Genomic DNA, 15,883 nt, shown 5'->3' on the forward strand with positions numbered 1-15,883 from the left:
AAATTGTATAATTACTCTAGTAGAAGCTTCTAGGGGTGTCGATCGTGTTGAGTTGAAATGTTCAACCTGAACCCGACTCATATTATTATTCGGGTCAAAGATTTTAGCCCTAACCCGACCCATATAAATTCGGGTTAACCCGAACCCGCCCTGTTTAACCTATATTTTTAAATGAGTCACACAATTTGACTATTTATAAGCGAGTTGGTGTGTTTTAAGCGGGTTATCGATAACATGTTTAATGATGAGTATGAGTGTGACAAATAAATAATATAATATGTCAAAGCTAACATTTATCTATAATATATTAAAAAGGAGAAGTGATGTACCAATTTGTAATTTTACTACAAGTACAAGTTATTAAGCAACATTTGCAAGGAAATGCAAGCCAATATAATAGGATTTGGCTTTATTTTTAAGACGCCCGTAGGGTTAAAATTGGGATTTCACCCTACAACTCATCGGCCGTTTGTTGAACATCAATCGCCATCGTTTAATGCGACCTTTAGGTACTCCACAGTTCCCATCTCCCCTATAACCTGATTTTTGATTCTTAAAGATTCCATCAATAACGATGAATCTCATCTTCTCCCTAACCTGTTTTTTCGATTCTTACCTCAATCGACCATATCTCATGACATGGGAACTGCTGAGTTCAAAAAATCTATGGTTCGTTGTCAGAACTACAAGGTGAAAACGAAGATTCAAGTTTATTTGAGATCCACCTATGAAGATTCAGAAACAGGTAACCTGTAACTCTAGGTGTTTCGATTTGTTTGGTTTTTTCTTTCTCTATTAATTTGATTTTGATTGTTTGGAGTGTTTATTGGCTTTTGTAGATTTGATTACAAAACCCTAAAATATGTCTAGGTTTGTTATTTGTTAATTTGTTTCCCTGGTTTAATAACTATTGACACTTCTGTTTATTGCATCCAAACGGCATATTGATGGTTCATTGCCAGTTGAAGGCTACCAACGGTATGGTTCGTTCATAATTAATCGCTCGGATCCGGCCATGGGGAAAGATCGAACAACATATGTGTTATAGGATACAATGGGAATCGGCTCATAGGTGTGAAGGGTGGAAATCACGGTCTGATGAAGAGACTGGTAAGTGCATACATTGGTCAAATATGATTGAACTATGTAAATGTTACATAAAATTGAAGTTATAAAGAATGAGAATTATTTGATTTTTGGTTAGTTTTATCAACCTTAGCTGATTCTTTAGGGATTTTGTAGTTGGTATTTGATTTTTAGTTAGTTATATCTCTTCGTTTGTTTTTTAATATGTAGTTGTATTAACCGGTCAGTGAAGTCTGTTATTGTTTAATTTGATAATAGGAAAGGTTCACGGATCATTGGATCATGCTGGAAAAGTGTGAGGCCAAACACTTAAGGTGGCCAAGCAGGACAAGAAGAAGCAGTGCGCCTTAGGGATGCGCTCACAAGCGTATTCAGTACAACCGTTTGAATGATATATAGGATATTTCGCGTCACTTTCGACCCGTTTGACCTGTTTCAAAAGTTTCAATAATAATCAAGTTTTTCAAGTTACGCATTTGAGCCGTTAAAGAGGTCGAATATGCACTTCTATAATGCTAAAGGTTCTATTTATAATCTTGTAATTTAAACTTGCAGAGAGCATCATGGAGCCATACCATAGGTACCTGCATACATACGTTTCTGTATCGGGCCCACATTTAGGTTATCTCTACAGTTCCAATTCTCTTTTCAATTCTGGATTATGGCTGTTGAAGAAGCTTAAAAACACCCGTTGCATTCATCAGCCGACTTTCACTGATGACATAGATCTCGAGAATACCTTCTTCTACAATCTATCCAAGGTTCATTCTATTATACTTTTGAATCTAAACAATTCATTTTCTGGTTAATTTTTCTTTTTTAGTTCTCAAATTTCTTTCTTTTAGTTTATTCACTTAAAAACTCCATTTCGTGTTATTATATTTTCAGCAAAAGACTTTGGAAAGTTTCAAAAACATAATCCTGCTATCATCTCCTCAGGTATATACATCGTGTCACTATTTGTTTTCTCAAGCTACATATACATTACCTATTCGACTATCCGTATACCATCTGTTTTTACAGGTGGCAATTTCTACTCATTTACGTGTTTATTACTTGACTTGGGTTGTGTTTTAGGCCAATCAGGTCAACTCATTGACTAGGGTGATGTTCATCCGTAGTAAATCTATATTTGTATAAAGATTTGTATTATAACTACAATACTGTTGTTTTATGTAGACATTGAAGGGTAACTTATACCAACTTGAACTGATTGATTTCTCAGGTCATTTCATCTTTGAATACATCCCTGCATTTTAATGGAGCCATTAACGATGATATTACAGAGTTCCAGACTATTTTGTGCCATACCATTGTACCCATTTCATGCTTTCTTCATATGCACCTGTGATCTCAGTTGAGAAAGCTTGCCATCAGCAGCTTTCCGTTCTTAAAATCACAAGTTCAGTTTTAGAGCCTGCAAGCATGATGGCTAAATGTGATCCTAGGCATGGAAATCTTATGGCTTGTTGTTTGATGTTCTGTGGAAACGTCGTTCCCAAAGATGTCAATGCTGGTGTTGCTACAATCTAAACCCAATGCACCGTGCAGTTTGCTGATTGGTAAGGAACCAATCTTATATAAGTGATAAAATGGGTGGGTACGGTGGTCTGGGTACGGGTCAAATGGGTATTTTTATACGGGTCAAGTTGGGACTTGTCCAAAATCAATGTAACAGGTATGACCAGGAAGGAGAACCGTCACAGTTAGCTGCTGTTGACATATTTGTTAGTATTATGGATCCCTTAAAGGAACCGCCTCTTGTGACAGCAAACACTGTTCTATCTATACTTGCAGTTGACTATCCGGTTGACAAGGTTTCATGCTATGTTTCTGATGACGGAGCTGCTATGTTGACTTTCGAAGCTCTGACCGAGTCCGAGTTTGCAAAAAAATGGGTTTACTTTTGCAAGAAATATAACATAGAGCCCCGAGCTCCTGAATGGTATTTTTGCCAAAAAATTGACTACCTCAAACACAAACTTCAGCCAACTTTTGTCAAAGACCGTCGAGCTATGAAGGTAGAAACCATTTGACGCAAATAATCTTCAATTCTTTACTATTTCTCGAGTAAAAATTGTTACTTTGTTCCTTTTTGGGCAGAGAGAATATGAAGAATTCAAAATTTATGTATCATGTTTTTATGGTATTTTTATTGCTAATTGTGCATTTTGCTTGAATGAACTCTATATTTTCTCAAGCACTAAACTTATAAACACTGAACGACTTATTTCTCCCAAAACAGGCCAATGAAAATGATGGAACAGTTGTGTTTTTTCGTATTTATACTGCAAAACATAGATTCAAAGTATATAGAGATTGACTTGGTTACATGTTCAGTAAAATAATAATGTGCCAGCTATTGATAATGTTTGGACTTTTTATCATGTAGCATTGATCATGTTTGACTATTTTTCCCTATAGCCATTTTTTACTTTTCTTGCTACATTAAATATGACTGTACACCTCAAAACAGTGAATAAGAGACTTTTTTACTTAATGTGATGGCATAGCAACTTGAAACCCACCACAAAACATGCGTCAAAAAAATATAACTACTTGCAGCAACGAGCGAACATTTTCTTAACACCCTTTTTAGTGGCATTTTTATAATTATTTTTTTAACTATTTTTTTTTGTCGGGGTTTAATTCGATGATATGCACATTCAACTTTTAGTACTCAAATGTGGGTTTAATTCGATGATATTCTCAAGTCTAAAAGTTATGTGACACATCTTTTTCTTTGTCACTGTTTCTTGACTTTGGCGGGTGTAAAAGGTGTTTAGTTTAGGCGCACCCGCAGCAACGTGCGGGCGTTCCCACTAGTATACTATTAATTTAAAACAATGTTATGCATCATTGTTTGTTCTTTGTGTTTATAGGGTGGTTTTTTTGCAATGGTTGGTTGCCCCTATTGTTTTAGGTTTGCATATATGTATCGTACCTTATGTTTTATGAGTTTTTAAAAAATGTTTGGTCGTAGTACACATTAATGATTTCTTTATTTTAGTATTCTTACTTATTTAAATCATGTATTTATTTTTGTATACACATTAATTTATTTTATTTAAATTTTATTCGTGTCCATACACGACGTAAGGTGCGTATTTTGTTCAATGTTTTTACGTCTATTTTTCTCATATGATAGGTTCGTCGCAACTCGCAAGTCCTATATCGACTTAGTTATTCTTTTCTATGTTTTACGTTTCGGTCTATTTTTTTCGTATTAACATGCCGCAATCGACGTGTGCGGTTCAGTGATTTTACATCTATGTTTTGCCCAATGTGTTTTTTTTTTCATTTTTATCTATTTTCTTTTACAACTTTTTTCTGCATTGATGGTCGTTAGCGGTAGTATAACATTAGAGCAACTTGGCACGGTTTTATGTTCCCCACTGCAACGTGGGGGCTTAGTATATCATCATATATGTAGTAACAAAATGCACTACAAAATGTTTCTTACTTTTCTGAAAATGGTTGTAACTTCTCTTATACTTATGGTACGTGCATGATTATGGTGTAACAACTTTTATTAACGCGTCATTTTCTACACGTTCTTACGAATGTGCGTGGTCTAACGTTTTTACGTCTTCTTTTTCAGTGTTGCTTGGCGTTGGCGATGGTGTGTTATAAATGATGTTGGTATGGTTATACCCCGCCGCAACGCGGGGGTGCTTGCATCTAATTATTATAACTAAACATGTAAAAAAAACGCATAAAACAAAAACATAAAAGATTTTTTTTTCTAAATAGTTAAACAATGGGTCAACCCGTTTTTATACGGGTTAACCCGAATCCAACCCGTTTTTTAAACAGGTTATTTTAGTCGATCCAAACCTTTTTTTTCGTATTGGGTTCGGGTCAGATAGACGGATCATGTCATTTCATGGTCTAGATCAAAAGGCCCATCCATGCCTCAAAAAAATCAGCCCAACCCATCATCCAATCAATATATAACCCATCACAACCCTTCTATTCTAGGGTTTACAGCATCAGCCGCTTGAAGAACAAGATCTTCTTCACCATGGTAATAATCCTCGAATTATCTCATACTCGTAAACCTCCATACAATTTGCAAACCCAGAATCTGTTTTCGGAAGTGTTGGTGTTCTAAATTGAGGTGTTTTGATGCAGAGTCTGGTAGCAAATGAAGATTTTCAGCATATTCTTCGTGTGCAGAACACGAACGTTGATGGCAAGCAGAAGATCATGTTTGCTATGACCTCGATTAAAGGTATTGGTCGTCGGTTTGCGAATATTGTCTGCAAGAAGGCTGATGTTGATATGAACAAGAGGTAGTTTTTTTTTTTTTTTTTTTTTTTGTGATGATCTGTTCTTCTAGTTAATTTTTGATGTTATGATTACTTTGTTACGTCGTGTTCGTTTGTTAAGGAAACAATGTGTTCATGAATATTTACCGAACTAGATTTTATATTCGTGTTGGTTCATTAAGGAAATGAACGTGTTGGTTTGTTAATTTTAAGTACCGAACACAAACGGGTTTTCATGAACATAAATGAAAACAAACGAACGGACACAAACAATCTTTCATGAATAGAAACAAGAGTTAAATGTCATTTTAGTCCCTGTGGTTTGAGCCATATTGCCAGTTTAGTCCAAATGTTTCATTTTTCACCTGTGGATCCAAATAGGTTTCACCGTTCATTTTAGTCCACTGGGTTAACATCATCCATTATTTTTGCCAACGAGAATGACAATTTGGTCATTTTTAAGGTAATTCTGTTAACCAGAAGGACAATTCGACCATATAAAATGACCGAATTGCCCTTCTCGTTAATATAAATAATGGATGAAGTTAACCCAGTGGGCTAAAATGGCAACGGTGAAACCTTTTTTGACCCACAGGGAAAAATGAAACCTCTGGACTAAACTGGCAAAATGACCCAATCCACAGGGACTAAAATGGCATTTGACTCTAGAAATAAACACAAACGAACGCAAACAAGCGTTCATCAAACCAAACGAACGCAAACAAGCGTTCATGAACACAAACAAACGTTCATGAACACAAATGATCACAGGCAAACACAAACAAGCATCCATAAATAGAAATGAAAATACATTAATCTTTCATCACAGACGTTAAGTAGATCCATTCAAAATACACGAACTTAATTATCCAAACGAACATAGACTAACTTAAGTACCAAACGTTCATGAACACAAACAAACATGTTACCGAACGTTCACGAACATTAATGAACGAACATGATCTCCGTTCATGTTCGTTTGTTTAACTAAACGAACAAAATTTTATTGTTCGTGTTCGTTTATTTATTAAATGAACGAACACAAATGAACTTCTCGCCGAACGGGTCATGAACTGTTAGCTGAAAGTTCAGTTCATTTGTATCCCTAGTGAGCAGCTAGTTGTGCATCTCGGTTAAGATTTTGGTAGTTGTGTAATTAGAAAATCTAGTGGTGAAGTAAAATGATTTAATTGGGATAGTTCGACTTCATAGTGTTATATATGTAAGTATATAATGGCAGGACTTTATTTATTACAAAGTATATTATTTACATATAGATTCATGATAAAGGTTGAGGTTAAAGCATTTATTTAATATAAGTTCTATGAACTCAAAAAGTCTCATTCAATCAAGCTTTGTACTACAAAACTAAAGGGAGTACGGTGTGCGCACTTGAGGCGCAAAAAGTGCACTGAAAATTGTATGTGGGCAGGTTTTGTGCGTCAGGATGTTGTACGCATAGCTTTAGATTGTACACATAGGGTTGTTTATATGTTAAACCATATATCGTGCTTATTTGATTTTCTACATTTTGGGTAATCGATGCTAGAAACCTAAAAGAATTTAAATTTTATATAATGAATTGCACTACAAGTACAATAAGCGGTGTGTTTTGGCGTCTTGTTCTTTGGTTTTTACACCCTATCGCCTCGAGGCGCTTCACACTTTTTAAAACCAAGGTTTTAAGAGTAAACTGCCAAAATGGTCCCCGAGGTTTGGTCACTTTTGCTACTTTAGTCCAAAACTCAAACCTTTTTAATCTGGGTCCCAGTGGTTTCAGTATTGTTGCCAATTTCATCCAAAATCAAAATCTCGTCAGATTTTCCGGTTAACATCCAACTTTTTTGTCTTTTTCCTCTGTTTTAATGAAGGGCAAAGTGGTCTTGTAATGTTTTATGATAACAAATTAAAAAATCTGACCATTTTACCCTTCATTAAAAGGGAGGAAAAAGACAAAAAGCGGATGAAAATGGCAACAAAATTGAAACCACAGGTATCGAGATTCAAAAGGTTTGAGTTTTGGACTAAAGTGACCAAACCTTAGGGACCATTTTGGCAGTTTACTTTAAATTGATTTAGTCAGTATTCTACAGTTTTAAACTTTATTTTAAGCGATGTATTTAGATCTTCAATCAAACAAGTGGCATCGGTGTGTAGATTTTTTATGAGTATGCGTGTCTTGTTAAAGATCTTTTATTATTATTAAAGACAGAAAGAAGTACTTGAATGTAATTTCTATCTTGGTCTCTGTGTTTTAGTGTTGATTGTGTGTAGGGCTGGCATATCGTGTATACGATAAGACATGACATGAAATTCCATACACGACACGATATACACGAAAATTACCTGTTAACACGACTGTTATACACAAAAATTACTTGTTAATGCCTGTTAACACGAACACGACATGCTATCTGAGAGTTACAGAGGGAGTTTAGGGTTTTTTTTTGAATTGAATGAGAAATGAAAATAGAAAGGAATTAAGGAATCCACACGCACATGGCTGATGAGTTTTATTTAGTTTAATTTCTTATCGTGTACTAACGGGTATTGACAGGTATTAACAGGTAAACCGGTATTTAACCTGTTTATACACGAAATTTAAAAGGTAACCTCGTGTCTACCTGTTTGGTACACTATACCTGTTAAGGCCATACACGATACTTGTTAACTTTGTGTAGGTTCGTGTCGTGTATTCGTGTAAAATTGCAGCCCTAATTGTGTGTCTGCGGTCTGCACCGTTGTAGTTTGTTTGTGTTGGCAATTACGCTTTCTTACTTTGGTTTAAATTTTTTTTGGAAACGTAAATTTACAGGGCGGGAGAACTTTCAAGCGCCGAGATTGATAATCTGATGACAATCGTCGCTAATCCTCGACAGTTTAAAATCCCAGATTGGTTTCTTAACAGAAAGAAGGATTACAAGGATGGCAAGTACTCTCAAGTCACTTCTAACGCCCTTGACATGAAACTTAGGGATGATCTCGAGAGATTGAAGAAAATCAGGTACATTTATTATTATTATTATTATTATTATTATTATTATTATTATTAATTTTTGAGTGAATTTCAAGAATTGTCCTTTATCTTTATACCCATTTTCAGGCGTTGTCCTTTATGTTCAAAATTGACAAGTTTTGTCCTCGATGTTTTCAAATCATACACGTTTTGTCCTTTAGGCCTAACCCAGTTAGTTTTTTCAGTTAAATTTGGTCATGTGCTTTGCACATGAGGGCATTTTTGTCAATTCAAAGGTAAGTTCAACAGCAGATTTACAGCTCAAAGCTTCTGCAACCTTTGAATTGACAAAAATGCCCTCATGTGCAAAGCACATGACCAAATTTAACTGAAAAAACTAACTGGGTTAGGCCTAAAGGACAAAAGGTGTATGATATGAAAACATCAAAAACAAAACTCGTTAATTTTGAACATAAAGGACAGCGCCTGAAAATGGGTATAAAGTCAAAGGACAATCCTTGAAATTCACTCTTAATTTTTTAAACACGACCCGTTTAGCTTTACGTGTTTGTGGGTCTGACACGAAACTAACCATAACTCGTTTAGAATATGTTTTAACCCAAGATTCTGTTAGGTTTGTGTTTTCGAGTAGTATCAGACTTATCAGTTTCAAACTTTTAAATTTTAACCTATTTGCTTTTGAACGGCTTGATAAATGTTAACGCGTTCGTTAAAGTTCTAAACTTTATCTAATTTGTCATGGATTCAAATCTCACGACTCACGAAAATATAACTAACATAAGTTGTATTAAGTTTCTTCTTTAGTATCGTATTTAAGCTATCGTATTTGTCTAGTTTTTAAATTTTGTTTCGTTCATCGAGATCTACCACTATAAACTTACTTAAAGATTTCTAATTTAAATATATGACAGGAACCACCGTGGTCTTCGTCATTACTGGGGTCTGCGAGTACGTGGACAGCACACCAAGACTACTGGTCGTCGGGGTAAGACCGTCGGTGTGTCAAAGAAGCGATGAGCTTGTTTTGGTTTTAGAAAGTCTTTGTTTTTCATCATATTTAGAATGTTTTGTTATATTTTTTGGATGTCGTAGATTCTAGGATTCCTTTACAAGAGCGTGTTGTTAGAAAGTTTTTACATGTTCGGATTATGTTATAAGTTTTGTTAAAAAGTTCGTATTTGTCGTAAATCTTTTAAAACATGTTTAGATATTTGATTTTATATTACTAAAAGTTGATTTAATAAATAGAAGTATTTTGAGTCATTTGTATCTTTTTGGATATGGATATGAATGTGCAAGTCCAACCAATCTGTGCAAAGATGGAGAATATTAGAATTTCATATAATAATAAAGAATTAATTATCTCTAGAGACACAAAACAATGTTGTAAGTTTGTAAAATAATAAATTAGTAAAAAAAATTAATATATATAAAAAGAATAAAAGAATATAAACTTAAAGTTAAAACACAAAGATTGTTTAGGTTTTCTGAATCATGTTGAAAGGTCCATAAAAAAGTTAAAAAATAATTCATAAATATATATACCTGCAAGGGTAAGTAGAATGTCGAACCAAGAGAAATTAGTGAGAAATGTCTTTGATTTGGGAATGTTATTTGAAAAAATCTAGTTTGGGTTTCAGGTTAGACAAACTATAATTGATATTGTTAACCTAGTGGGAAGTCATTAAGGGTGACTAATGTGTATGGTTAATCAAGTAGTATATGTGGAATCAAAATGATTCTCCTTTGGGAATGTTTGGGTTTAAATAGGGCAACAAAACGCTAAATTCGCGATGTCAGACTGTTGGGGGTTCAATTTCTACTGATTTGTGCTGAGTTCAGCATAGCATGCACCCCGGTAACTAACATCAGCGTAGCTTACGCTTGTTCCGTTTTCTCCCATTTCTTGGTGTTTTCAATCCGGGTTGCTTCCAAACTCTCAGTTAGCTTCCGAAAAGCATCCCTTAAGTTTCGGGTACCTGTAAATCAAACAACTCTCAAGTAACCATTTTTATACCAACAAACGCTTAAAATACATAATTAAACATATTAAAACATGGTTAATGTAGCACCTTGTCGAGCAGTTGACAAACTCACATCATCCATTTCAAATGGGAACAATTCTCAAGTAACCATTTTTATACCAACAAACGCTTAAAAACACATAATTAAACATATTAAAACATGGTTAATGTAGCGGCTTGTCGAGCATCTTACAAACTCACATCATCCATTTCAAATGGGAATAACTCTCAAGTAACCATTTTCATACCAACAAACGCTTAAAAACACATAATTAAACATATTAAAACATGGTTAAATACCCTCCCATCATTTTTAATCGGGTTATACAGGTCGTGCTGTTGGGCTTCTTTGTTATAAGTTGCAATGCATACTTTACAAATTAACTTAACATGATACAAGTTGCAATGCATACTTTACAAATTAACTTAGAAGCACAAAATGTCAAATAAAACACTCTTAATATGATCTTTTTTTCAAACCCATGTAGTAAACGCATATATTAACTAAAAAACGCCAAATAAAATAAACACAAAACCTACTAAACCTACTGTATCAATCAATCGTATAAACTAAGAAAACGTCGAATCATATCACAAAACCAGATATGTTATGTGGATATATGGGAGGAAGACAAAATTAGCATACATGCATACAAACAATGAAACAAAACATCATATTCATATTCACATTCACATTCACATTCACATTCACAGCTAAAACAAAAAGCATATGAGAGGAACACTAGAGTTTTCTATTGATTATATATGTATATGTGTATAAATGCCATTTTTTTATGTAAATCAGGTTAACTCGATTAACCTTTTTTAACCCAATTACCAAACGGAATACTAACTTCGGGTTTTTGGGTTCCATCTTAATTGGGTTCAGGTTGTTCAGGTTCCATCTTAATCGGGTTCAGGTTGTCCGGACCCCATCTCAAATCGGGTTCAAGTTAATTTGGGTCTGGTTTGGTATTCAGGTTCGGGTAAAAACGACATACCTAAAGTCTAGTCTCAAGCCTAAAAATCTATCCCATTAGTCGTCTCGAATATTTCAAGTTTACCTGTTAGGTTCGGGTTCGTTTGTTATTCTATAGCCTCAAGAAGTCCAGCCAAGATAGAGATGAGCTCTTTGCCTCTTTAGGAGGAACGTTTATTATTACTAAATTCTACATGCTTAGATCAATTCAATCAAATACCTTTTATTTTCAGTATTCAACTTTTTAACAACACAACAACAAAACTATTTGAAAAACCAAAAGATCGCCCCCCCCCCCCCCCCCCCCCCCACCACTCTATTTATATCCAAGGGAGGAAGGAAAGAGAGTTAGGGCTCTTTGTTCAGGTTTTGATGCTCTTAATGGTTCAGATCTCTTACTGGTTTAGCACTTAATGGTTTAGACTGTTTGTTTCTTGAGCAGATGTCTGAATGATTCAGACATTTGCCTCTGAATGGTTAAGCATTATATTGAGTCTGAATGGTTAAGACCTCTTATGTTAATTGGTTAAGACCTCTTATGTTAATTGGTCAGACATTTGTCTCTGAACGGTTAAGCATTATACTGACTTTTAATAGTTCAGACCCCGTACTGATTGAGCACTTCATAGTTCAAACTTCTTATTGGTTCAACAGTTACCTGTTTAGAAGTTGCCAAACAGCCCCTTAGAAAACAATCATTTAACATTATTCAAGGAAACGATGATTTATACAACCTTTTGTTATTAGAATGATAAATTTTTATTTTTTTTTTTATTCTGGAAGCGTGAATCAAAATTTTTACATCTGAACCATATAAATATTATATTTTGGAGACTTTCTTTTCGTTACTATTTTTGTTTAACAATTTACCATTCAACATTTTCACTTGAAATTTTTCAATCTATGTCGTTATCTAATTTCTGTTTCTTTCTCGATTTAATCTACAGATGGTGGAAAACCATTGTAAGTTGTAAATAAACGGAAATTGGTCTGTAATAATCCCAACTAAATGTTATTGGCCATTGCCAGTCCTATCTTTGAATATTTCCCATGCCGGTCCCACTTTTCACTTATTTTTCCTCCACCGGTCCTCAGTTAAAAAAAGTTAACAGAATTAAGTTTTTTTCTAAATTACAAGCTGACGTTTTAGGGCTTTTGATCAGAAAGAGGATACGAATCGAATGCTGTAAAACTTACTTTGAAATTGTGCTCCAAACGATGAAAACGGTGCTTCAATTTGGGTGTTTAAACTTCCAATTAACAAAAATCAAGTCGTTTGGAGCACTGTTTCGAGGTAAGTTTTACATCAATAGAATCGAATCCTCGTTCTAATCAAAAGCCCTAATACGTCAGTTTGTAATTCGAAAAAAAACTTAATTCCGTTAAGTTTTTTAACTGAGGACCGGTGGAGGAAAAATATGTGAAAGATGGGACTGGCATGGGGAATATTTAAAAACGGGACAGACAATGGCCAATGACATATAGTTAGATTTATTACAGGCCAATTCCCTAACATTCGACAAATAGTTTAGAAACTTTATGACATGATATTTGCAGATATATTAAATGGATGAATGTGAACAAGATTTAATGTTCATTTAGTTAAATGTATGGATAAAGACAAGCATTCATTTATGTTGTGAATCTTTAATATTAGTTTATGTGTACACATATATTAGAAAAAAAAAATTCACATGATAGCAACCAAGATTTCCAAGTGTAAGATTAAAGTTTTTTTTTTTGTTTCTCTAACTCAACTTTCATCATGTATTCTAATCCTATGTAACTTTTTCTATAAATGTTCATTATTTTTTTTGAATTTAGACAGGGAAAAGAAATATAAATCTTGGTTTCTAATAAGTGAACATTTTTTTCCAAATAAGACGGGGCGTAAAACCGTAACATATAGCACCAATACCATATCATTGTCAATGACCACTAACACTGAAGTTGCGGTGTGTTAATGCGAAGAAATTAGATCGAAACATAAAAATATAAAAATAATAACTAAGTCGACTAGGACCCGCATATTGCGACAAACCTGTCAAACGGGTGAAAACAGATGACGAAAAACGTTGAACCACACACGCACGTCGTGTCGTATTAACTCGCCAAATTTAGAACGAAACGTAAAAACATTGAACACCACACACATATGTTGTGCCGTGTTAACTCGCAAAATTTAGAACGAAACATAAAACAAAATGTTTGCGAAAGTTAAAAAGTATAGGGGATCAAAGTTAAAAGTAAAAAAGTTGTGAGACTTGCAAAAGATGAAAAGCTTTGGGTTAAAAGAAAAAAAATAATTATTTTTATTTTACTTTTTTTGAAAAAAAAAACCAAGCATTATATACAAGACTTCTATGCACAAAAAAATTGGTAGTTTATAGTATTAAATAAGATGTGATAGTAAAGAAAAAAGCTAACTAAATAATAACCAAGTTTGAATTTAATTTGGAATATAAAAATTACTAAATTATATATATATATATATATTATATTATATTATATTATATTATATTATATATATATTGTTAGAGAAGCTTGATGAATAGTAATTTTAATTTTATAATAATATATAGCTTTTTTATTATTTTTTATTTTTAATAACATATTTTTAATTATTTTTCTTTTTTTTAACCATATATTTCTTATACCGTTTTCTAATAATCCTGTTTTCTTTTTTAGAACATGTATTATCAATTAATTTGATACTTCTTTAATATTATACGTTTATAACTTTTTTCTTAAAATTTAAGTACGTAGTTATGATTGGTTTTTTCCCGGACATTCTGTTATAAGTTTTTTAAAAATGAAATTGTACTTATAGTAAAGTATTTATTTGATATCATAAAACAGTACGATGACAAACTAAACCGTTCTAAGGGTTTAGCTTTCTAAACAACATGCTTTATATTCAAATGATGTTTGTTTTACATTATCATTTGCTCGGTTTCACCGCAACGCGCGACGAAAAAATAAACTAGTAGTAATCAAAATTCATATATATTTCATGTGCCAACTGGAGCACCTAGTAAACTTGGGTGACTTTAAAGGAATAAAAAGCTTTGAATGACTTTAGTAGGACACTTGATTACTATTATGTAAAGTAACCTTATACGTTAAATATATGTAACGATATAATTATACCTAGACATAAATAAATGTATATTTTAGCACAATATTCTTTTGATAGGTTATATATGTTTGTTAATCAAACAAACCAAGCAAATACAACAACCATACCCAGTATAATCCCACCTATAGCGAAGCTATTGATAGGGTCTGGGGAGGGTAGGATGTAGGCAAACCTTACCTCTATCACATGGGATAGAGAGACTGCTTACAGTAAGACCTCCGGCTTCAAAAACCATGACAAAGACATAAGCTTCAATTACAACCCTACCACCTTGACCTTTAACAAGAAAACGGATTATCAATATCCTATGCCACTGTATAAAAACAAGTGGGAGGACGAAATCAATGATAGTTTGGAATACATATTTTTCTTAAAAAGTGAAGAGGAAAGGGAAAGAACAAGAGAAAAATACATGGTCACAAATTAATTGCCAACCATTCAACATTCGACTTCCAGCCTCAAATAACATATGGCACAAGAATTATTAATTTCGACATCAAGGACGTTAAACTTATAGTCTAAGTTCATCTTCGAATCAGACACTTCTCTATAGCTAGCTTGTGATGGAGCATTGGGCCGGTACGTATTGATTAAGGGTTTTTTAGTATTTATTTATTAGTTATCACAAAAGGGTTGTAACCTAACGATATCAAAGCGTGTAGTAAGATAATTTTGCCTAAGTAGTTGATGGTTCTAGTCTCTGGTGATCAACATTAACGCAAATATGAAAGTACGTTGAGTGTCTATGAGTTAATTATTTTTGGTATTTTAAACGCATATTCAAAATAAAGGTGAAGTTATCATACAAAGTCTTCTAAAAATGAGAAATGTACAAAGACACAATAGATCGAAAAATATAACACGATGTCGAGCAAAATATAACACAATGCGAGAAATATAACACAATGTCGAGGAAAAACCTAAACCCCCCCCCCCCAAAAAAAAAAAAAAACAACCTAACCCCCACCCTCAAAAACATTAAAAAAAAAAAAACTAAACACTCACCCTCACCCAAAAACCTAAACCCCCACCCCCACCCCCTCGGCAAAAAAAAAAAAAAAAAAATGGGTGGGTGATGGGGGAGGGGGTGGGGTTTAGGTTTTTGGGTGGTGGTGGATGTTTAGTTTTTTTTTTTTTTTTTTTTTTGTGTAGTGGGTTTTTTTAGAAGTCTTTGTACCCTTCTTACAATTAGGATCCTTTGTATTTGATCCTAATCCATTTGATTATATGTTCAAAATAATACTATAACCTATATATGTTTTGCTAAAGTTAAAATCCAAGTTATAATTATTGTGGGTAGTTTCTTTGTTCACGTTCTTGAACAGGAAGTTATATTATATAAGCAAAAAACAAAAGCAACATGACATCGATTATAAGATCCAAAACCATGGATTCTAAAACTGTTGC

General features: G+C 33.6%; 2 protein-coding genes across 2 annotated transcripts; both read left to right on the plus strand.

Annotated features, from left to right (window-relative positions):
* Positions 1-971: 971 nt before the first annotated feature.
* Positions 972-2,172, plus strand: LOC110935133 (protein FAM135B-like). Its single transcript, XM_022177687.2, has 4 exons — positions 972-1,110; positions 1,345-1,847; positions 1,975-2,025; positions 2,110-2,172. The coding sequence occupies exons 2-4, from the start codon at positions 1,650-1,652 to the stop codon at positions 2,161-2,163; spliced, it is 303 nt and encodes a 100-aa protein (XP_022033379.1). The 5' UTR covers positions 972-1,110; positions 1,345-1,649; the 3' UTR covers positions 2,164-2,172.
* A 2,825-nt stretch (positions 2,173-4,997) lies between these two features.
* Positions 4,998-9,565, plus strand: LOC110943703 (40S ribosomal protein S18). The gene is made up of 4 exons (XM_022185439.2): positions 4,998-5,113; positions 5,221-5,381; positions 8,173-8,361; positions 9,246-9,565. Exons 1-4 carry the CDS (start codon positions 5,111-5,113, stop codon positions 9,349-9,351), a joined length of 459 nt encoding a protein of 152 aa, XP_022041131.1. The 5' UTR covers positions 4,998-5,110; the 3' UTR covers positions 9,352-9,565.
* Positions 9,566-15,883: the final 6,318 nt, after the last annotated feature.

Source organism: Helianthus annuus, chromosome 1 (assembly GCF_002127325.2).
Source record: "Helianthus annuus cultivar XRQ/B chromosome 1, HanXRQr2.0-SUNRISE, whole genome shotgun sequence".
NCBI lineage: Eukaryota > Viridiplantae > Streptophyta > Magnoliopsida > Asterales > Asteraceae > Helianthus > Helianthus annuus.